At 38.5% G+C, this 24,278-nt stretch overlaps 1 protein-coding gene across 1 annotated transcript; it reads right to left on the minus strand.

Annotated features, from left to right (window-relative positions):
- Positions 1–1,303: 1,303 nt before the first annotated feature.
- Positions 1,304–21,233, minus strand: SUCLA2 (succinate-CoA ligase ADP-forming subunit beta). Its single transcript, XM_079318940.1, has 11 exons — positions 20,999–21,233; positions 19,572–19,755; positions 11,396–11,495; positions 11,037–11,199; positions 8,228–8,356; positions 7,659–7,797; positions 6,168–6,329; positions 5,944–6,086; positions 3,526–3,646; positions 3,135–3,223; positions 1,304–2,119 (listed from the first exon to the last, which is right to left on the minus strand). Exons 1-11 carry the CDS (start codon positions 21,083–21,085, stop codon positions 2,045–2,047), a joined length of 1,392 nt encoding a protein of 463 aa, XP_079175066.1. The 5' UTR covers positions 21,086–21,233; the 3' UTR covers positions 1,304–2,044.
- Positions 21,234–24,278: the final 3,045 nt, after the last annotated feature.

The following is a 24,278-nucleotide window of genomic DNA, read 5'->3' on the forward strand; positions in this document are numbered from 1 at the left end:
CTGTCTGTAACACCATCTGTAGTCCCTTACTACCAATTCCAAAGGGAAAAGCCTCTTTTTCCGGGTAGGAAGTATTTGGACTACAAATATCCCACAGCTATTCCATATCCATTGTTAAAGGAATACTATAGGCTTTATAAATATCCTAATTCTAAAATACTGCTTTGACAAGTCTGCTACTTGTAAACACATTACTGAGAATGTCAGTTATTTTACATTCCTCTCAAATCTGGACATGATTTGGCCATGGCTCCCTCTCCCCTACTCAACACATTTAACAAACAGGGTATAAGCAAATTCTGCATCAATAGCAGGATCTAGTTTTGCCTCCATTCCACCACAGATTTGTGTGAAAATATAATTTCCATTTAACATTAGCAGTTCACAGAGATTTCAAAGTAAATTTTAAAAAGCTAGAGGTAAACACACATGCTAAAAATTAATTATATTCTCTAAATTATTCAATGCTTAACAGATGTATTCAAACCAGTCATCTTTGCAATTCAATTCAAGGCTACTGAATAAAAGCAATTCCAAGCACATCCACAAGGCCCATTTAGCAGGCTGGATCAACAGCACACAGTATTTAGTTGTGAGAGAATAGTCAGGATCAAAAACAATCCAACCGAAATTTGGAGAGAGTTTAACTTCTGCTGATTTTCTTTACTACAGCCAAAACAAGATCACTGAAATACACCATGCTAGTATAAAGTTCTTATTTAATACCCCACTTTTTCATAACCACACAATTGATTTTCCCACATTTCATATAATCCTTTTTAGTCCTTAGTTCATAACTGTACAATTTCCCATTCTGAATTCCCACCAGAGGCGGCTTCATTATTTCCAGATAAAACTACACTACCATTAGCCAAGAAAATAACATTTCAAACAAAAAAGCCTAAATACAAACAAAAATGAGTGTTCATTTGGAAACTAAACAGTAAATGGATCATCATCCAAGTTCCAAAGCCAGTGTAACGTGGAAATGCAAAGTCACAAAACTAATGGGATATTTGTTAGTAGAAGCAGTACTTCCCCAAGAAGTAACATTTTTCTGCATATTTATTTGTGCAGAGATGAGTTATATTTTAGTAAGAGTTTATGTATGGTATCTGTCCAAGCTTTTCAACAAGAGTTCACATGGTTTTAATCACACAGTGCATTTCAGGGAGGAAAAACATTTACATGTGGCAATACAACTTTACTCCTAAAAAGGTGTTAGTTTGCTGTCTTAAATTGCATATAGTCAGGGATTAAACCATAATTTATCAAAATGGTAACATATGAAAGAAAGACAGTAAAAGTTTTTAGAGATATTTTATTCATGTACAATTTTATTAGCGATGTACAATAGACATTTTAATTCTCTATTTATCCTGTCTCCTTGAAGCTTGGTAAATGCTTGCTTGTATATAAAACTACACAATGCTCTTTCATGAGGACCAGAAATTGTGAAAATCTAAGTGCTACAGTATATTTTGTAGTGATTTAACACGTTGTCCAGAAGAGTTACCAGCCACTTCAATGAAGGACTTCCAAAAATATTTCTGATCAAGTTCAAATGCATCTGTTCATAAATAATGATTGGTTTGCTCATGTCCATTATACTGCTAAGTACAAATGTCTCCAACATAAAATACCGTTTCAATACATTTTTCCACATGGACAACTAGATAATCCAGTCATATTTACTTTTAAAGAAGGCTAATACAAATTTACAAGTAAAGTAACTTCAAAATTTATTCAGAATAATTATTTTTTTTCAACCAGAAGCTTTACTTTGGACAGCGCAGAAGTATATTGCAAGTGACATTCTGCAGCAGAAGCTGGAGGCTTGAGAATAACAACTAAGAAAGAGTAAATATCAGCAATACACACTTTTACAAGAATTCTGACCATTCTGAATGTTAACATGAAAGACCACATGCTTCAGTTTGTGCGCCTGTCAATCAAAACCTCCAAACAAAAGAAAAATTAAAAATTTCCCACAGAACACAGTATTTCAGAAAACGTGTTAGACACTGGCATGACATTTCCCAGATCAAATTGGCAACTGAAATTTAACATCCACATGAGCTTGTTTTGCTAAGCTTACTATTTCAGACAGCTTCACCACCTGAAAAACAGAAAATAAAGACTAAATTTCAAAACAATTCTAACTTGACTTAGCTGGATCAATCTTTTTAAACTAAATAATACCAGTAAGATACTAGAGGGAATTAGGGGTGGGATTACTATTTAGCTCAGTACTTCTTAATCGCTTTTAAATGAAAGATAATCAAGTCTTCTAAAAAAAATCTCATGGAGTTAAAAAAATCTGCTTCTCATTTATAACAAGGTATCTTGATAAAATGCTAAGTTTTAAATTTAGTGTTCCACCTTGTTATTTTGCAAGGTATTGAGGTGGTCACTCAAGAAATTATATATATCTAGAAGCCATTTCTCCCCTGAGCTTTTGTTGCAAGCATTTCTGTATCCTATTTTGATACCTTAAGGAGCCTCATCTTCTCCTGCATAATGACTCTAAATCTGTTGGAATTACTTCCTGCTTAGAATAAAATGTTATAACTGAGTAAGTGGTTCTTTGGGAAAAAAAAATCCTAAGCTTTCCCATGACACAAAATCCACCAGGTATCGTCTAATTTTTTTGCTATACATTTCTGGTACAACTTTCTTTTTCATAAACAAAGCAAAGCAACACACACACATACGAGACAGCATATCTGAACATCTGAATATCTAATTATCTTATGAGGCCACACAATGATCAACTATAATTCATGCACACTGAAATACAGTGGTTGATAAAAGAAAGTGCTACATTGCATTTCTCAGCCACCTCAATTTAAGTATTTTCTCCCAATTAATAAAGTTAAGCTCTAAGGGGAGTGGCTGACCTGATCATTGATCCAGTTTTGGTTTGTGAGGTTTAATAGCTTTTGACTGCATAGTTGCTCCCCTGACAAATAATGCACCTACTAACTTGTAAAATATTTGCTTCAGGCACTGGTGGCAATAGGCAATGGGATTTATCCTGAGCTATCTGTAGTTGATTGAATGGAGTTTTGACTTTCCAATCCTCTGCAACAGATGTTATGTTTGAAAGGAATAATCATAACCAGCTCTCTTACCATTTTTGCAGCTTCATCCAAGTCATCACACGCAAGGATTTTGAGGCCACTAGCTGTTATCAAAGCTTTGGCATCATCAACTCGTGTACCTACAGAAACAGGTAAAATGCCATTCTTACTGAACAGGAGATTACTACTGCTACTACCTACTAGTCTCATACTTCTATGAAGCCTGTTCCAGAAGTTAGTTAATAAATCTGGAAAACAACACTAGTAGTTAAAAAGCAGGAAGTCTCTTTATTAACTTTCCAATCCTCACCATCTAAATTCAAGGTTTGCTTTATTTCTCCATTGACTTCAACTCACAGGCAGCTTGCTATACAGTATGTAAGCTCAGTAACATCTGCCAATTAGAGAGAAATACATGAAAATATATATGAAGCACACTCACCTTGCAACCGTACCACAATAGGGACTTTCAGCTCCAAATCCTTTACTGCCGTAACGATGCCTTGTGCTATAACATCACATCTCATAATGCCACCAAAAATATTTACCAGAATAGCCAGTACCTACAGAATCAATGACAATATTCACATTAAAAATGGCCAGAGACACATCAGGTGAAAACAGCCCACAGCCTTCAGTCTAAGGATAATTCAAGATCTTTAACTGCATTAAGGAACTCTGCAAAAGACAGAACATTTCTGCTCTACAGAACACCATCAACCAAGTACAGTACTGTAGAGTGACATACAGCAGAGCAGGTACTTCAGGAAATGGTATTTGTCAACTCTATCTTTCCATTGTTAACAGTACTCTAACAGAGGCACCCCCACACTAGTAACTCCAAATACTGAAAACAGAAAATTTTTAAAACTCATACACAAGATCCTGTTTACACAGTTTACTTAAAAGCCAACATGTGTAGAGCTAAGATATTTGAAAAACATTTTATTCAGCAGGGTTTAGCCAGCAGTTAAGGGAACTGAAGTGGTGGAAAAGAAGGGTAAAAAGAACCATGGTCAAGAGATGGAAGACGAAACAAAGCAGGAATCAAAATGGGTAAAGAGCCTTAGATGACAAAACAAACTCAACAAAACATTCCTGTGCAACTGGTTCACGAACAGTAACTTGGTTCCCGTTATCTTGCAATTATATGAGATAGATCAGAGCATCTCATCTGTGTGACATTGTTCTTGCTCCTGCTACTAATGGGCAACTTAGACTGGCACCTCAGAAGGCTGTTCCAAAAAAGCCCTGCACTGATCCCTGAGTGCAGGCTGTGACACCAGTGGGCTGCACTGCTCTGAGTTTCAGCACCAGAATCCCAGCTATAGCTTTTTGTTGCTGTTTTGTTTCTGGTTTTTTTTGTAAAATAGTGTGTAACTGAAAGAAAGCAGAAAGGAAAAGTTGTCTTAAGAAGTCTTTTTTGGACACCCTCTGTCCATACATCAGCAGAGAATCTGCATTGCAAAAACTTTTCCCAAATCAGCAACCCTCAGAAGGCTTTTTGTTTCTTCTCTTCTCGCTGTAATTCGGGTGCTCTGTGACTGTGTCCCTCATTGCTCCCTCAATCTGCTGAAAAAACATGACGAAAGAACAAGGCTTATGAGGATGAGCTGATGGAGCTGGAGGTGTTTAGCCTGGAGAAAAGGAGGCTCACTCTCTACAACTGCCTGAAAGGATGTAGCAAGGTGGTGTTCTCTCTCCTCCCAAGTAACAAGCAGTAAGATAAGAGGAAATGGCTTCAAATTGCACCAGGAGAGTTTTAGATTAGATATTGGGAAAAATTTCTTCCCCAAAAGGGTTGTTAATCATTGGCACAGACTGCCAAGGAAGTGGCTGAGTCACCAACCTTGAAGGTATTTAAGACTTGTAGATGTGGTGCTTAAAGACATGGTTTAGTGCAGGACTGGGCAGTGTTAGACTTATGGTTGGACCCAATTTTAAAGGTCTTTTCCAAATGATTAAATGATTCTGTAACACTCTTGGAGTGTGTTTTAGACCCTGCACTTTATAATAAATCTTCCCACTGAGAAAGAGACTAATCTCCTCTGGAATATCATTCACTATTTGTTTCTGGCCCTTTCCAAAGATGAGCAAGTGGTACAAAAGCAGCATTATCATTAGCAGGTCTCACAAGTCATTCCCACCTTTTACAGTTACCCCTTTTAATATAATTTTCTTTATTTTCAAAAAGCCATAAATTGCCAAGTTCCCCAAGGATAAATATCTCTATGTAGACCATCAATCCAGCCTTCATATTATTTTCATGGGAAAGCCATTCTTCTAGTTGCAACTAATTTATTATTTTAATAATATTCAAGCACTTCTGATAAATTTTAATAGGATAAGTATTAAAGCCCTTCCAAGCCCCTTATGAAGTTATTTTATCTTACATTACATAGAACCAGTACCTTAGAAACTTGCTTGTGCACAGCACAGCAAATATTCATCTCTACAACTCTACACAAAACACAGACCCAGCTGTAAAACTGGTCCAAAAAAAAAAAAAAAAAAAAAAGTGCAAAACCAACTGAATTCTGATTTCTGTTTAAACAGCAGTGAGAGCTTCAGACTCCAAGGTTTCTGGGAAGATTCAAATACAGCTGCAATTTCAACCAGAAGATGTGAAACTGTCAACTCACAGCCAAAAACCCAATTACTTAAAAAGGTAAAAAAATTCAGTAGATCATTAGGCCTCCTTCATCTGCACCAAGATTAAGCTAAGATTTCCACCTTCTTTCTTTCTAGTTCTGTGCTTATAAAAACATGTTTTCTGGAGAACATGCACTAAGCATTGTCTTCCAGATCATTGCCTGTTTTAGCACTGTGTAGGACCTTGATATGCCAACTCTTCCCTCACCTTTTTATCAGAGGTAATAAGCTTAAAGGCTTCTGTCACTTGCTGCACTGTAGCACCACCACCAACATCAAGGAAGTTTGCTGGAGTTCCGCCGTGAAGTTTAATTATATCCATTGTGGCCATAGCCAAACCAGCACCATTGACTATATGAGAATAAAGATAACATTTAGGAATTCAGTTTATACATTCACTAGGCCATCTAAAATTCATTAAAAAGTACATACCTAAGCAGCCTATGTTTCCATCCAACCCTATATAGTTGAGATCTGCTTTTGCAGCATCCTTGTCTCTTTGGTCTTCCTGTGTCCAATCCTGCATATCAAAGATCTTCTTCTGACGATAAGCTGAATTGCTGTCAAAGTTTATCTTTGCATCCATACACATCACTGAAAGAGAAAAAACTTATCATTACTAACCATCACTTAATATTAGAATACATGAACATGTCGAAGTATGTTAAGTCAAACTTGGCATGCAGTCCAAACACAAAGTTTTGCTAAAAAGACACAGGTACCACTGTCAATAAATACAAGATTCTCTCCAGTTTCCCCATATAATCAGTGACTCAAAAAAAGGGAAGATAACTGTTTCCTGAGACACTCTAAACCCAAAAAGGCTTACAAGCTGTTTGTCAAATCTTGGCAAATTCTCTCACATTACACTGCAGCCTGGAAAAGAAGGGGGAAAATGCACTACCATAAGCAATTAGCATAAAACCAATCTTTACAGAAGGTCTCTAATTTTTTAATCCATCTTAGGTTTTTTCTTTTAGAATAAACATATGTAATGTGTGCATGACTGCAAGCACACAGAAACACAATGAAGAAGTGTCTGAGCTGGAAGAAAAAGTGTTAGCAAAAAGCACAGAGAAGTAAATTTACTTAAGATTTAGCAAGCAGAAAACCTACAGTATTCTTTACATCAGAACCAAGTTCCTGTCTGTACAAATGTATCACTTCATTTCTATCCCTCAGTGAAAATGATATAAAAACAACAGGGCATGAGAAACAGATGGGAAAGACTGGTCTGTACTGATCACTGAAGCATTATTAAAAAGAAAATTACTGTTACCCCAGTAACAGTAATAGCACATTTCCTTGAAAGAGATACTTTCATATTTAAATTTCAAACAGTTGTATCTGAATTCAAGTACCAATACTCTCTACAGGTTTATTTTTTGTACAGTGGAATTGGCTGTGATTGAACATTTAAATAACTTCTGCAACTGGATTGCTAAAATCTTGATAAACATCAAGATATTACTTAAAGCCCTACAGTCTTTCAATATATCACACTCCATCAGTTATTCAAACGCCTGAGTCATAAAGGCAGGAGATTTCTCATAGTTGCTGCTATTCTGGTTATCATCACAGTACCAATTTTGGATACATAAGATGGCTCAAGTTTCAATTTATGAATTTTGAAAACATCTGATTTCTAGGAATCCCTCATCCTGGGTAAATGCACTCTTTATTAAAAATTTAAAAATTAGAAAAGGAAGCTACTTACACTTACGATCATACTCATCAATTCAGAGCAGATTCCTACTATATTTAGATTTTTTAATTTATCTGTTTATTAAATTTGTCTTTTTACACATCATGTTAATGCTAACCCCTCTTGCTGTATACAGCTGAAGTTTCATCAATAAGAAGCAACCAAGATTTACAAAAATGTCAAGGTGTTACATGAAGAGTAGGAATAAGAAACATTACCAACTCCTGATGCATCTTCCACCATAGGATTTATTTCTATCATGGTAGCATCATATTTCAGAAAGAGATTATATAATTTGATCATATTTTCAGCTGCTTCATCCACCAGATTAGGAGGAAATCCCATTTTCTGGGCAAGCTGAAAGTAAATGAATGGTTATTGTTAACTCATGTTAGGGTGTCTCAGGTATCTCTTTAGGTATTATCTCAATGTCATTTGGCTTTTTTTCCCCCAAAAGACAAGGCAGGTTCTACATCTACAAATCCAAACTCACTTCCGTTTGAACAGATTGTTTTCAATACAGAATACTGCACTTATCCTAAAAATTGGCTAATAAAAATTTATCCTGATGTGCCTTTGCACAGCTGTACAAAAGCTAAATAAAGTACTGCCATGCAGTTGGATTTACACTGATTTAGCTCAAAACACTTAAATATCTCCTAGTTCAAATCTGTTTCAAACAAGGGTTTAAGACAACTCAGTAGTTGAATGCTCTCTACACCCTCTACAAAAATTAGAAGCAACCCTCCCATCCTCAGTAATGGGTACTTTCCCACTAAACAATTACCCTAACAGCTTGCTCCTTTTTTATGCCTTCTACTATATCGATGGGTTCCTTAATTATCGCCTCAGGATTCTCTGCAGCAACATCTTCAATATTAACACCACCCTGAGAACTGCCTATCAGCACAGGACCCTAGAACAAAAAGCAAAAAAAAGGCATAAGTACATTTATACCACACAATTGAAACACAGTTCTTCCCATTAGATACCATAGGATACTTCACAGCAATAAAACCTTTTTTGTTGGAAAAAAATTTATTTGAGCACTTTTGTTCTATGCTCTGAAGAGAGTGTTACTATCTATTCAATACCTCCATACAAAACCTTTTAATACTTTCCAAATGTAAAGTGTATGTGAGGTCCACTTTCTTTTAACAAGGAAAAATTTCCTCTATAAAGCATAGCAAAACAATTAACACCGACACACTATTTTCAAATTTTGATAGAAAGACTCAACTTCATAATCACACACATTTTATCTTTCAGGTGTCACCAGAGAAAGTGTCACTACCTTCTCACCTCCATCTTCTTTACTCACTCCTACACAAACACAGATTGAATACCAGGCATTCATTCATTCTTTCTGCCATGCTTCAACTCCAAGGACAAATGGAGGTCTGCAGAACTTAGTGATAAATTAATGTAAACCATATCTGCTCAGTAAGATCACAACGTCCAGTAACAAAAGTTACTGAACTGAAAGTAAGTCATAGCAAAACAAAATAGCTCTCAATTACCCATTAATAAAAAGAAATTAAGAAACCAGCACTGACAGCATTTGCAGCTGAGTTTATTTTTTAAAAAGCCAAATCTCAACAAAAACATGAAGGACTCACTACCATGGAACCTAAAATCTCTTCTCCAGTTCACAGTAAAGACATACTTGGATCCCTTGAATCAACCTTCCCTTATCACCACCCGTGCATGGATTATGACCATGGGTGTACTAAGGCAGCATTTCCTATCAGCTGAACTCAAAGACTAAAGTATAACTGCTAACAATTAATTATAGAAAATGTGACACCAGCTCAGAGAACATGCTTAATAACCATGCCACTCCTCTCCCACTACCATCCTTCCAAATGGAAATACATAGCTGGCATAAATATCCTGCATCTAATAACAAGCTTCAACTCAATGAACATTTTTGGATATTCTTATCTTGAACTATTAGTCAGCTACAAACTGACCATAAAGTAACTCATCGTTCCATGGAACTGACCAAAGTGAACAGTTTGGCTTAAAACACAAACCTCTACAGGTGAACAATATCCAAGTCATAGAGTCCCAGTTTCAGCTGACTATTTTAATCATTTTTCCCTCCTTAAAGGAAAAGGTTTTCAACAACATCAGGAATAAACACTATGTGCTATTCAACCTTCATACTTTCTTCTTTTGAAAGGCATTTCCTCATCCTAAGCATCCTATACAAGTTACAGTAAATACAAGCACATCTAAAAACATGACTTATAAAGTCAGCAGTAAAAACAAAGCACATCCCTATCAAAAGGCAACAACCCACACAGTATGATCAATATGTTCTAATAAGATTTCTTTTATACAAGAGCAAGAACAAGTCATGAAAACATGATTCCCTTCTTTACTTAATTTGCTTCAATCAGTTACAGTAAATTTTATTTCCATAAGCATCCTTGGTTATTGCTTACATAATTTTAATTCTAAAGTCTGTTCATTTACAGCATTTTAATGCCACCTGGTGGTGCATACGGTAACTTTTGAACCTTCCCTGCTCTATTCCAGCACACATCACAACAGAGGTGCTCAAGTCACATAATTCAACACAACTGATACTTCCCTATCAAAAAGAACACTACTGAGGAAGAAAAACGAACAAATATTAATTCCTAATATGGCTACCAAAAAAGAGTAAGACTAGATTTCTCATTCCTCCACAGGAAATTATTTCGTTCATACCTAAATATCCCCTAATTACCAAAACCACTGCCTCTGCAAACTCTTAAGCATCTGAACAGACCAAACCCAGTTTTTCTGAGCTTCAGCAAATAAAGTTCCAAGATCTGTTCCAAATCCAGGCTTCATTAAAGTTAGCAATTTATCTCCTATGCTCCAAATAGAACACTTGCCTGTCAGAACACAGACACATTTCAGTAACCACATTTGAACTGCAGCCTAAAAGACTATGCATCCACACATACAGCCCATACATGCAGAAAAGACTGACTTTCAATTTCCTAAAAGCTCTGAAGACAGACCTCTAGGCTCAAATCTCCTTAGCCATTTCCTGGACAGCATTAGTATAACAATTAGCTACTAACACTCTCAAAATCAAGGGACACATCACTGCACCTCTAGGAACCTTCACACATTGGAGAAAAAGTATGCTGGATTTATGCAGGACCATTTGCTCTTCCACAACACTGTCTCTGATCTTGTTTCTGACACTCCAAAATAGGGGGTACATGCACATGCACATGTATAGCTCTGTTTTTAAACTAAATTGCATAATCTGGTAGGCAAACGCACATTAAAACCAAAATGAAAATTATCCCCTTATTCTGCCCATCTCCCCTTTGGCCATGTGTCTCTGAATTTCAGTTGATGCTACCAATACCCATTTATTATTCTGTAAATTCAAATTGTAGTGTTACATCTTTATAACATTTAAAAACAAAGTCAGTCATATAGTCAGATACACTGGAAAACAAAATTTAGCTTGTATGCTTCTAATTTGCAAAAGCAAGTGAACAGTACAATAAACAGTTTTGCTTATTTTTTAAAAAATCCAGTTGTAACAAGTTCATTAGTTTAGTTCTATTTCTAATATTACTCACCTGAAAAGACCTTTCCATTGTTATTGCAAAATAGTATTCTCTCCTGGGATATCTGCGCTCACAGATAAATACTTGATTGCATATCCTGCCCTTCTCTCCTGTCTGCTTGGTAAACAACTTCTTTCCAATCATTTGGGAGGAGACAGCTTTTGCTTCTTCTGGACTAGAATAAAAGAAGGTCAGAATGTGACAAAGAAACTGCTGTAAAAACAGAAGTAGCAATAAAAAAGTCTTCTCTAATTTTTGTTATTTTAAGGTTAATTATTAAACACTAGTTTTAAAGAAAGCAATAGGTTCAATCCATAATGTGAAACATTGAAGTTTTTTCCACTGGATTGGATAATTTAGAAAGAACTTACGAAAAAACTATTTTCACTCCTCCTTTGAGGCCACCTTCAAATGTTCCTTTTCCTCTACCACCAGCTAAAACTTGTGCTTTTACCACAATATCTTTTGAACCTAGAATGAAAGAAAATCCAAAAATTTGTCATCTGACTACTAAAACAAATTACTTCAGGTAGAATAACAAAGGCAGCTTTAATTTTATCCCCCTTCTCCAAGCCCACCATTCAAAACATACACATGTGAATCGATGCCTATATTGTAATTCATATAGATTGTTCCAAAAATCTCAAACAATCCACAGTTTGCAGCTTTAGGCTGTTCTGTGAACAAACTTTGGTGAGTTAGTACCCAAAAATGCTGGTGTTCTGATCATCTTTAATACATGTTGGAGTCATGGATGATTAAGCACCTGGTAAGAAATAGTAAGCACCTCACAGATTTTTAACAAGATCAAATTGACTGTCTGACACACCATATGCAAGGTTTTCCTCAAACACCCTTACCTGTAAATCATAACCTTCCCAGCAATGGTATGTAACTATAGCACTTAGCCAAGCCTGCTTGCCAGGTCCACTCTGGCTTACATAGAGCATAGCACTAATGCATAGGCTTGAGAGCTTTGCAGAAGTCAGAGGCCTAAACAAACCCACTGGTTTCCCCAGAGAAGGGAAAGTAAGCCCTTTAGTTTGCTTTAACTGTTTAAAAATCCTTTACAAAATATTCTTCTAGTTAGGGGAAACTGGGCATTTGAGTTTAAACAGTAAAGTGTGAGAATATAACAAAAATCAACTGGAATATTCTGAATCGTCATTGAAGGACCAAAAAAAGCAAAGAAAAAGAGTTCATCAAGTCAAAAAAAACCAAACTAAACCTGAAGTTCTGAGTTATTATTCAAGTCTGCTTACACAGAGTACAGACAGCAGCTAGACTGCAAAATGTTTAAGAGCTTTCCCACTGACATTTGTTCAGCACATCCCATTTTTTCTCATTCCACCATCAGCTGAGCCACTCTGATATTCCCAAGCCAAAAACGAACTTGCTGTTCCTTTGGATGTTAAAAGGGAACCATGGAACTGCCTAAGAAAAATTAGAGTATTCAAGCAAAACTAGCACATAAACCAAGCACAGACCAAAAGTTGTGCTGGTTCCTATTTTGACCCATGTCCTGCCTGGACAGGTGAAACTGAACTCAAATCACAACATATGCTAGGGTGGCTATAAGCAGAAGACTCAAGTCACTCTTCCCAATTAGCTATCTGTTGATTTTACTTCTTGAACGTCTACCTAACAACAGATCTCTGAATTCACACATGATTTTAAAGCTCTTTTGCAAAGGAGGAATAAAGGTTATAAACACACAAGTACATACTGATTTACTACAATGTATGACTCTAATATTTAATTCAGTTCCTGAAGATAACTATTTTTTACTGACAATCAAGTTACAATACTTTGTAACAGTCACACAAGACAACTTTTATGCAATTACTTTAAGTACAAAGTTTGTTTTCCATCTCCTACACTAAGCTGAGAAGATAAAAAGGTGCATCTACAGAGTTTTCAGAAAAGCCATGAAGTTCACCCCCAGGCACCTTCTCTGCAGCAATTATTCCTCCTAGTAACAAACACCAGAATCTGAAAAAGTCAAATGAGATCCCAACTAAAGTTCTGGCAAGATCTCAGCTGGAACATATTTAGGTCTGGGCATAAAAGTAAATTAGTACCTAAGATGATCACTGAAATGAAGAGATTCCCTTACAAGATTATGAGTTTAGCACATCCTTAAATCTAACAAAGGAGAAGAAAGCAAGAACATGATTTTGGTCTTCAGCCATACCTGTGATGGACAGAGCAAGAACACACGACTACATGTAAATCATTCACTGGTTTCTGCTCTACACCATCCAAAAACAAACACTATCTACCAAGGAAGTCAGTTTTTTAAAAGTGCAAGCGTAAAAGACCCTTCTTTATATAAAATATAAGGAAGCCTGCCAGAGAGATGAACTGGGCGGAGGCATTCTCTCTGATATTCTTAAGACAAAAAAATACGAATGCTGAGGGAAAATGCAGAGTAATGGACTGCAAAAACAGGCAGGCTAAGAATTGCCTTAAATAGTACATTCTTTTGTTCTTAGGCAGAGTAGCAGGCTAAATGCATCAATTCTCTGATCCTGAAAAGTATCTCTTTAAAATGTTATTATTATGCATTATAGTATTTTGTCAACACACATCCAAAAGAGTGTGAGAAAAACAACTTTTAATTTTTCACAATCAGTTTTGGCTGTAACATCATTGGACTAACCCTTATGCAACAACTGAGTCATTAAATGAGCAGATTACTAATGATCTGCAAATTGTTTTCCTCCAGCACTGAAAACTAGCTGCTTGATTGCATAAACAAGTTAGAGGTTAATTTGAGCAGCTATGCTTACAAGCAATTAAGCTGCACAGATGTACCTGAAACAAATTTAAGATAGTCCCAAGAAAACCATAACCCATCACACAGAAAGTTCATTGTTCAATAAACATTTTTCCCCATAGCTCCACAATCGAAAAGTACTCTAAATGAAGAGGAAGTGTTTGGTCACAGACCTCATCTGCAGTGTTCCAGCAGCAGCACTGTCACACAATCTGACACAAGAAAGAAATGTTGATACACAGCAACCCAAGAAAAAAATTTGGAGACCAGCACCTACCATGGTTTTCTACTCAGTATCAACAGTTGTGTCCTTGTTTTTTGCTTATGTGGCTTTGAAATACTGCTAGGCTTGTGTTTCAATGAAAAATAGTGGTTTCTGCCCTAGAGCAGATACCTACACAGTTTATGCCAGCAAACACATCACTAGAAGTCCCATCCTGCCTCCAGCCCTCAGCTTTTCACTGCAGCCTCATTTCTTGTGCCAGCAGAAGCACTTGTGCTATCATGCCTTGAAGCATACCAGAACAGTGATTCCCTGAAGGCAAATGCTCATCCAGCAGACAGACAGTGCTTCTGCAGATTTGTGCACCATGTGACAGGCACACACACAGGAACTTCAGTGAGCAGGACTTCAGCTTTCAGCAGGAGTAACAAATTGTAAAGCCTTAACACAGGGCACAAGAATATCAGTAGAACTCATGTGAGCAACCAAGCTAAAGGCCACGATTCTCAGAACAAGCATCTGGTAAGCACCACATTTCCATGTAAATGGCAGTCAACCCTAAAAGCATATATAAGTACAATAGCCTGAAAAAACTAAGAAATACTTAGAAAATTAAGAGTAGATACCAATGAGAACAGCTGTCTGAAATCAGAACACTGATTTAGCATTCATCTGTTCAGGACAACAAAAATATATACATTTACTAATACTACAGGTTTCATCTTCAACAATCATTAACTAGACAGTGAGAGAGTTACACAGTCAGCAAACAAAACCATTTTCACTTCTAACAATACTATTACCTATTTTTTTGTAAGGAGAAATTCTATAACTTAACCTTTCAAACTGAGAGAAAGAAAGAATCCATGCAGGCAAGCAGAAAGACACCCATGAAAAATACAATATTCTAATAAACTTACTAAGAGGCAAGAAGGGTCATTGTCCTACTGTATCTCTGAAGTTTCCTGTGCAAGTAGAAAGTCCAATGATTACAGCAGATAGGCCTGATTAAAAGGTTCTGCTTTCAAGTTTCCATTTTGACTTTTGTCAAATGACATTAATTGTCACTTCTCTGCCCAATACTATCTGTAGCACAGGTACTGCTTTACACACATTACAGACACCTTCAGAAGAACCAGAGAAGCCTAATTTCTTCAACAGTAAAGGGCAGTGACAGATTAGCAACGCCAAGTGTCAATCGATGAAGTTCTCAACCACCATTCACCTGCAAACTTATCCTGAGAGACAGACCTGTAACTTCTGCTTCAGTCTGTTCTTTAAAGTTCTTGTATCAGAAAAGGTAATCCTCCATTTATAATACAAACTAATATTTTCTTGTTGCACAGATACAAAAATCTAAGTTTAAATAATACAGGTGTATTTATTGGCATTTAGGAAGAGAAAAAATGGATTTTTAACTAAAAATAGGAGTGTCAACATAAATAATATGCTGACCCTAATTCTGTCAACAGAGCAGAGAATCTCTTCAGAGTACACTCTCTGCATTTCCTTAGTAAGTACAGCTATGGGGAATTTTAATTTCAAAATCACGTTTTTTCAGCATTTTGAAACTTTGAGTGTTGGAAAACACACTGCATGGAAATCAAAAGCATAACTATTGAAATGATTATGTGCCAGGAACCATCATACTTTCACTGAAAGGGCCATACCAGTCAGGAGACTGAACAAGATGCTGTGCTATTACAAAATATCTTCTACACAAATACTTCCTGACATTAAACAACTGCAAAAAGCTTGTCATCAGCTCACAAGACAGGTTAGGTTTTGGCAACTCCTTAAGAGGAGCAATTAAAATACAGAGGTCAAAATTTGAATGTGCTGGTTATACAAGTTGATTTTAATTAGTGAATTATCATCGACCATATATTTTGATACTTTAACTTCAAAGGAGTGAAGTGCTACAGAAGAAAGCAAAGACTGAAGCAAAATGTAAGATTCAGGTGCCAAAAAAAATAAGATTTGCCAGAATGTAAGTAAATGTTTGGTTTCTAAACTATTAATGCTGTTTATCTAGAGATTTTGACCAGGTAAGTAGGAACATAATTGCATGGGTTTTTTAACACCTGGAGCATTTCTGTTTAAGTTTGCTGCCTTAGATCATCATCTATGTCCCAGAGCAACTGGGTGTTTCAGACAACCTAAAAGACATCAGGAACAGACAGATAATCACCAACAAGGAAAACTGATAATGGCAAAACAACACTATAAATAAAAATATGACAGACATGAGTTTTCATTATGACATAGACTAGAAAACCCCAAAAACTTAAATTAGACAGCCAAGGTGGGTGTGGCATACCCTAAGGAGAAAACCATCCCAGCTTTTTACCACAGTGCCTGGAATATGTCTTTTGAAGAGCTAATAAAGGAACAGCTAGCACTTCCCTAGAAAACAGTTGCACACATTCTACTAAGCTTTATTTCTGACTACATCAAGCCTAGGATCAAAAACTCTATTCATAAATGTAGCCAGGTTTACACATTACTTTTTAAAGTTTTTATAACAGATACAAGTTGTATGTTTAAGTAACAGGCGAAAAAATAAATAACACTGAAAAGTACTTAAATAATTTTGGTAACACTGAAAAAACCTAAGAGGACTGAAAAAAATCTATTAATCACATAATTGTCAGCAGGAACACAGCCAAACCATTTGCTGGAGCCATTCTGTAGAAAGCATACCAAAACAAAACATTGTTTATAAACCACAGAGACATGGAGTTGCACTGGACCTCAAACTCCAACAGCAACAGTAGCAGACTCGATTCCAGGAGCTTTCAGTCTTCTTTCAAGAACTCTGATGTAGAAAGGTGAAATATTTTGCACTCACTCTCTCAACTACTTTTATTTTATACAGCTTCATATTTTACTAAAATTTGACAGTCTGCCATGCACATAAAGCTGTGGGATTCATTACCTGAAAACCTGACAAAGCCACCAGCACATAAAAGCAACTTCAAGATATTAATGTCTTCAAAAGTCTTACTTCTCAAATCATTATGATTATTAAAAAAACCCAGACAAGCTCAAAATATGTCACTGCCTTCCACTCAACTGTTACCAGAGGAAGGTACCAGGAGGCATCAAAACTTGAATTACAACAATACATTGCATATGGACATATGGAAGTGTCTCTTAACAAACAGCAATATTCATTTCAAATAAGTGTGTGCTGCTTAGCTATCTGCCATCATCCTGATCAAGCATCTGTTCACCAAACAGTCTTCAACTTCATTAGTCATGTTCTTGATAACACACACATATGAGCTTCTCAACCAGAACTGGTCACAGTGCTAGCTGGAATGCACACATGGCTAAGAGCAAGCCATAAACCTGAAGGCAAACAAGGCATGCTGCAGTCTCTTATCAAAGCTTTGGAACAGAACTTAGCTCATTTTTTCAAAATTTAAGTGAGATGCTTATGTAACACTGATTTAGCTACAGCCACAGCTAACCAATGGTAATCTCTGTTAATGAAAAGTTTGCATTTGCTATACATTGGGATAAAAATTTGCCCATTTCTAAGGGAAGTATTTGGAAAAGGGAAGAAATCCAATGCCAAACTCAACCTTTAGTCAGAAATCTGCCCTGTGTAAATTTACCAGGAACATGTGAATCAACACTAGGGAAACTGAGCAGAGAGTATTACCAACTGTCATTGCTATGGTCCAGACAAATATTTGATAAAACAGTTAAGCATATAAAAAGAAACAAAGAATTTCATATATACTGGCAACTACTCCTACGCAACAAAAATAAACAATGAGTGGGTGGACCAAAAAAAGTTAATTTTTTCATTCTGACAGAGATTTGTTTGTTTTGGTCTGTATTTTGTTGATTTTTTTTTTTTTTTTTTTTAAGTAGTAAATGAAAGCCAGCAACTAAATGCCTACAAAAACAAAGAAATCCAAAACACCAGAGCAAAGAATAATATGTCACCACTCAGAATGAGTTCTGGACATGTTTGAGTAATGCCTCAAAACTTCAAGTGTGTGTTCTGCTTTCGGGAAGTTTTCCCTTCTTCATCTCAAGTACCAAAGAAAGCCACAGCGCTGACTACACATCAACTCCAACAAAGTATCTGGCTGACAACCAGAAGCCCTGAATTCCTTTACCAAATGATGTCAACTCACACGCTTCACAACTTCATCCTTTTGATCCCCAAGAAATTGCCCAGAGTCCCATACTCCAGATAAGAGGCATGCCTGTGATGTCACAGGGATGACACAGAGCTATAAACCAGCAGCCAGACATACCCACACTGCTGCAGGAGCCCCCTCTGAGCAAACACAAAACAAAGAAATCCTGACCTATGAATTTCTGGGCTGTTGATTAAAGAGCCATAGACAAAGGTTCTCCTCTTCTCCTCCACCAATACCCGTGAGATATTAAACCATTCTCAGAAGTATTTTAGCAACTTCCTTGCATATTAATGAAATGTTTACAATTTTGTATCACTTACTTTCTAATAGAAACAAGATAAAGAAGGTATCTGACAATACCTGGGACATCATGTCTGAAGTAAAAGCAGCTTTTCAAATCTTTTCTATATTACAAAGCAGCATAATTTGCTCTACAAAGAAAAATTACCATTTTTTCAGATCTCATTTCTCACATTAAATCTACATACAAAACTGAAGTGAATCCAACAAAACCTATGACTTCAGGAATCATTATGAATGTATCCATTTGGAGGTGAATAGAGATCTGAGCATTTGCATAGGAGAAAGTAATATGACAACCAATATCCTTCACTAAAACTTTGTGACATGCCTAATATGTTTTTCCAGGGAGGGAAAAAAATTCCCAGCCTTTAAACTAAGAAACCCCCCCCCAAACAAACAAATAAATCAACCAACCAAAAAAAAACCATTACCTTCTAAAGCCTGACTCAATAGAAGCTGACTTCCATATTAAATCCAAATTTAACAAGATTTAACTAGGACACATTGTAGGCAAAGTGGGAAATTAACGGGCAAAGTCAAATCCTAAATTAAAGCTCAATTCTAAATTAAGTATTTAAGAACCCAGCAAATGAAACTGGATACTTTTTCATCAACAAGCCAGGAATTTATCATATAAATACAAGCCATCAAAGTCCTCCCCTCCTGTATGAAGTAGATGCATTCTGCCAGAAAAGTACACTCACAAAGGAATACAATTTTACTCTTCTTTTGTAGTCTAAAGAAAAGTATGGTTTGCATCTTCTGTTCTACATAAGATCTTGTCCCCACCAATGAAATTATTCACACAAGATTTCCTCTAACCTTGCTGGAAGCAGAAAGAAATCCAGCATTTGTACAGAGTCTATTACTCACCTCAATGAAGTAGTTGTATTAGTCTAAGGTAACAGAACTCATACCTGACCTACTCCTTCTTAACAAAGAGGTTGCTTCACAGGGAAGGCTCTCTTAAAGAGAAGGCATATTCAGAACTCCAAGCAACATCTTACCAACAAACACAGAAAAAGTACAGCCTGTATCAATCCCATGTCTATGTCTATATGTTCTTTTTAATATTATACCTATTTCTTTTGCTATTTTGTAAGCTTCATCTGGTGTATTGGCAACCACTCCATGTGGAACAGAAATGCCAGCCTCCTTCAACAGTCCCATGCTCAGGTATTCATGGAGTGATAGCCTCCTCTGCTGCTGTTGTTGCACTTGAAACCCATGATTATTGAGTATTCCTGGACTTCCACCAAGTACCTGAAGGAAAATAACAAAAAGGAAAAAAAAACCAAAACAAAATGAATAATGTGACTGTTATGAAACACTACCCTCTTTGTTTAGGTTTTAAAAAAATCTATATATTAAACAAGTATACTATAGTGCACCAGTGCAAACACCTGAACATTTAATCCTACACTTCCACATTAGTCATTTATATCAGGCCCAGCATTTGATTTTGTGAGATTTTATTGGGCAGGGGAAAAGAGCTGGTGAAGCTACTAGCACTGACAAGGACTGTCACACAAAACAACAACAAATGCAAAAGTTTACTGCATCTTTTGTGCAATTTTATGCAAATAACACCTTAATTTTATACACAAGCAAAGCAAGAAACCTACTGAATGCAGCTAATTTATTAACATAGATGAAACCAAAAGATTCATGGTAAAAAGAATACAGAAGAAACTTACATACAAAACAAACTTTTTGCCTGTATGTCTGGCACAAGCACTGCAAAAATCAGCCTGTATTAGGAAGCTTCTAACAATCTGGAGTTTTCAAGGCTTCATTTCACTTCAAATAAAGGAAACAAGCAGACGACACACGAGCTTTACTACAGCATTCCAAGCCAGCGAAGCGACAGGGCCTGGGCAGCCTCCACAGGATTCCTTCTCCAAGCAGGACGCCCTTTCCCTGGCACGGCGCAGGGAAGGAGGCTCCGTGTAACAGGAGAGGGGCGCTCGGGGCGACCTTCCCGCTGCGCGGCCCGAGAGAAAGGGGCAGCGGCGCCACGACCGTGCCACACGCACCGCCGCCTCCCGAGCTCCCCCGTGCCACCGCTCCCCAGCGCCGCAGCCAAGAACAAGCCCGCGCCCACGAATGGCATCCACGGGAACCGAGAGCACAGGCTGGCGAGCTGCGAGCTGGAATTAGAGCTGAGCTGGCACAGCCCGACCCCTCCGAGGAGCAAGGTGACGGCGGAGGGGGAAACGCGGGGACTTCCGAGCAAAGCTGGGGACGGGGCCGCTGGAAAGGAAGGGACAAGGAACCACGCAGGGAAGACTTGCCACTAGCAAGAACAGCGGCTGCGGGGGGCCGCACAGCAGAGGTGACACAGGGCGGCCAGCCCCGGCGCAGGGCAGCGCAGGACGGCGGCGGCAGCGGGCTGAGACGGGCGCTGCTCTCGCCGGCGCTCCGCAGGGAGAGACCGCGACCGCGAGCCCGGCCGGCCCGGCCCCGCTCCAGCCCCGGCCCACCCCCGCTCCCGAGCGGCCGCTACCTTCCCCGCGGTGGAACCCAGCGAGGCGCGGAGGCCGCTGCCCCTCAGCCCGGCCGCCACCCGGCTGCAGATCATGGAGGCCGCCATGGCCGAGCCCCTTCGCCCTCGGGTGCCCCTGGCAGCGCGCACGCGCCGCTCCCGGCCGGGCCGGGGCAGGAAGCGCTGGCGCGGCCCCGCCCCCGCAGTGACGCCCGCGCGGCGCCAGGCGGGGCGGCCCTGAGGGGCGCTTCCCGGCCTCGCCTTATTCCCCGCTTTTGGTTCTAATAAAGGTTGGCTTTGCTCCGCGAGGATCCTACACGGGGTGTAATCCCCCCACACAAGCTTCCGACCGCGTCGGCCTCGGCTGGCACCACCTCTGTTAGAAGGGAGAAAAGGAGCACAGCTCCCTTACGCCACGCCCACCCTCCCGGCTCAGCCTCAGGATGGAAGAACTTTCAGTATTTTCAGTCTAAGGATTACATTTTTTGTTTTCATATCTCAGGGTGTTTCCGTGCAACAGCACAAACATACCCATTCTTCCACAAGACAAGGGAGAATTTTTTTAAGTGAAAGAGGGCAGGTTAAGATCAGATATGAGGAAGAAATTGCTGTGAGGATGGGAGGCAGTGGAACAGGTTTCCCAGAGAAGCTGTGGATGCCCCATCCCTGGCAGTGCTCCAGACCAGGCTGGATGGGGCTCTGAGCAACTTGATCTAGTGGAACGTGTCCCTGCCCACGGCAGGGGGGTTGGAATTAGATAATCTTTGGGTTTCTAACTATCACTGAACTCAGCACTAGTATATTTTGCAGCCCAATCCCTCCACTCATCCCAGGCCCCTTCCCCATGTCACAGCCCCCATTTCTACCTCACACAGCTCCAGGCTGTGCATCCCACTCTGCAGTTCAGGATTTGTACTTTTTCCTCACTGTCCTTGACTCAGGTCACTAAGGAACTGAAGCAGGGACAGGTGACCCTGCAGAAACTACTGACCAGACCTTGTGATTCACAAGGAGGCAAAGCTTTTTCCTTGAAAACAAAATGGTAATTAGGAAAATAGCACTGGCCAGGGAAATTGGAGCAAGAATGTCCTCTACCAATAATAAGGTTAAAATGCAGTTACTTGCAAACAGTATTAACATCAAAGCAACATCTGATGTGAAGAAAAACCTTGTTGGAGCTGTGATTCTTCTTGAGTCATGTAACTTGAATTATCCAATAAATTACTGGATGAGTTGCCTCTTTTTGTTCTGAAACTGAAAATGCATTATCATAACTTCTCCTTGGGTAAGTATTGCAAAAGATGGAGTCGTTTTGGTTCAGTTATTTTGACAGACCAATCAAGATTTCCCTCCACAGTTGATAAATATTTCTTCTTGCCAAGGGGAAGGGAAGGAAAAGCACTTGAACTCTCTGCTCTTTCTGTCCTCTGTACATACAGTGGCTCTTCACTAGTCACAGCACCTGCTGCAGTTCCATCACAGGACAGTACATGGATGCCATTTCCACATTCAAAGAAATCTAACTCCAGGAGACTCCCCAAAATGACCTCCGCCCTGGAAAGGATTTGCAACAATGTTTACAAGAGGATGTAATAAATCTTGGCAAAACTTTAAACCTTAAGCTTAAAAGCCCAAAGCTACTGTTCACAGAGTACTGGCTGCAGGTCAAGAAACCAGACTTATATCCTGACTCAGCTGCTTGCTGCTGCAGGGAAATTGGACAACTCTCTCTGGGCTTATAATTAATTCGTGGCTTAGCAAAAAGCTGTAAGACATTCAGATTACAACTACTACTGTATCTTCTTCTCACCAGGAGTGACTTATCCTTCCAGTTTCAAGACGAACACACTTTCTACCTTATACACCAAAAGAAGAAATGTCACATGGCTGGCAATATTGAAGGACTTCTAGAAACACTGAGAAAGCTGCTGCCATTATCTATAGTCTGATACATAGCTGTATGGAGAACTTTAATTTTCTGGATGCTGTATTGTCTGATTTCCTTCTTGGCTGTGAAAACTCTGACTGGGACAGACTGTAAAAATGCCTGGATTTCTGTCTGATCACCAGTGCCACCGTCTGGCTCGGACTATCAGCACAAGGTGGTTGTAAGCCCAAATCAAAACATCAGAAACAACAATTCTTGGAAATGACACACTCAGCTTTTCTTTACTTGGTTAGAGACACAAGAAAAGACAAAAAAATCTTGGCTACAACCAGGCAAATTCCTAGTAAGTCCAGTATAAACTCACTCAGTTTGGTATAGGCTCAGCCTTGTTCAATAGCTGACCTGCAATTGCAGAGACTGTACGAGGAATGCACTGTAGATTCCCACAGATATAGATGTTTTGCTAAATCTCCAGAAATAGATTCCATCCTATTCAAAGTTTAAAATTTTGAGATTTCTTGCTAAAATCAGAATTAGATTTTTAACACAGGATTGAGGCCCTCTCTGAAATGCTCTGTTTATAAAGAAGCAGGGGAAAGGTACCTTACAAATGATATAGAAAGAGCCAAGGAGTTTTAATGAAGAACAGACAAATGATAAAGTTTGAGGCCAAATACAGCATCCTGGAAGGCTCAGGCATTATGACTAGACATGAATTTGCTTTATTATGAATTTATCACGTTTATGTAGTGACAATGGTGAAGTCTCATTTATTTCCCAGATCTTGTAAGCTTCACTGGTTGATACTTTATGGTTGAAAAACAGAGTACAGTATGAACATTAATCACTACAGCACCATCTCTTCCCAACCAGGGAAGGCTGGTAGGTGAAAGGCTCAGTGAAAGCAAAAGGATTTGGTTTGCAAAAGTGATCTTTCACATAGTTAAGCTGTGGAGCACCTTGCCACAGATGCTGCAAATGATGAAAATTTACATGGGCTCGAGAGGGGTCTTGGTAGGTTAAGGAAGATAAACAAGAAGAGGGTTAGTTCATATACAGAAGCCATTTCTGCCTTGAGAGGTCACTAAGCCACAGATGGCTGTAGAATAGTAGTCAAAAACATGATTTCTTGCCTACTGTATTCCAGACATCCATTCTAGACCTCCAGGTGCTATCTTAGATGGACAAGGAACAGACACTTTTATATTCTGATTCAGGGTCCCCTGGGATTCAGTACACCCAGAAGTTTCATTGAAGTTGAAGCACAATCCATCTTCACCTGCCTATGAGTTGCCCAAGGTCACTTGAAGTGTTAATGACAAAGCTACAAATAAAACAGAATTGTCTCAGCATCTTCATTCATTTCAATGACTCAGTCCTGTCTGTACACAGCAAAGAAATAATTAACAAGCA

This window comes from Erithacus rubecula, assembly GCF_903797595.1.
Source record: "Erithacus rubecula genome assembly, chromosome: 1".
Taxonomy (NCBI): Eukaryota; Metazoa; Chordata; class Aves; order Passeriformes; family Muscicapidae; genus Erithacus; species Erithacus rubecula.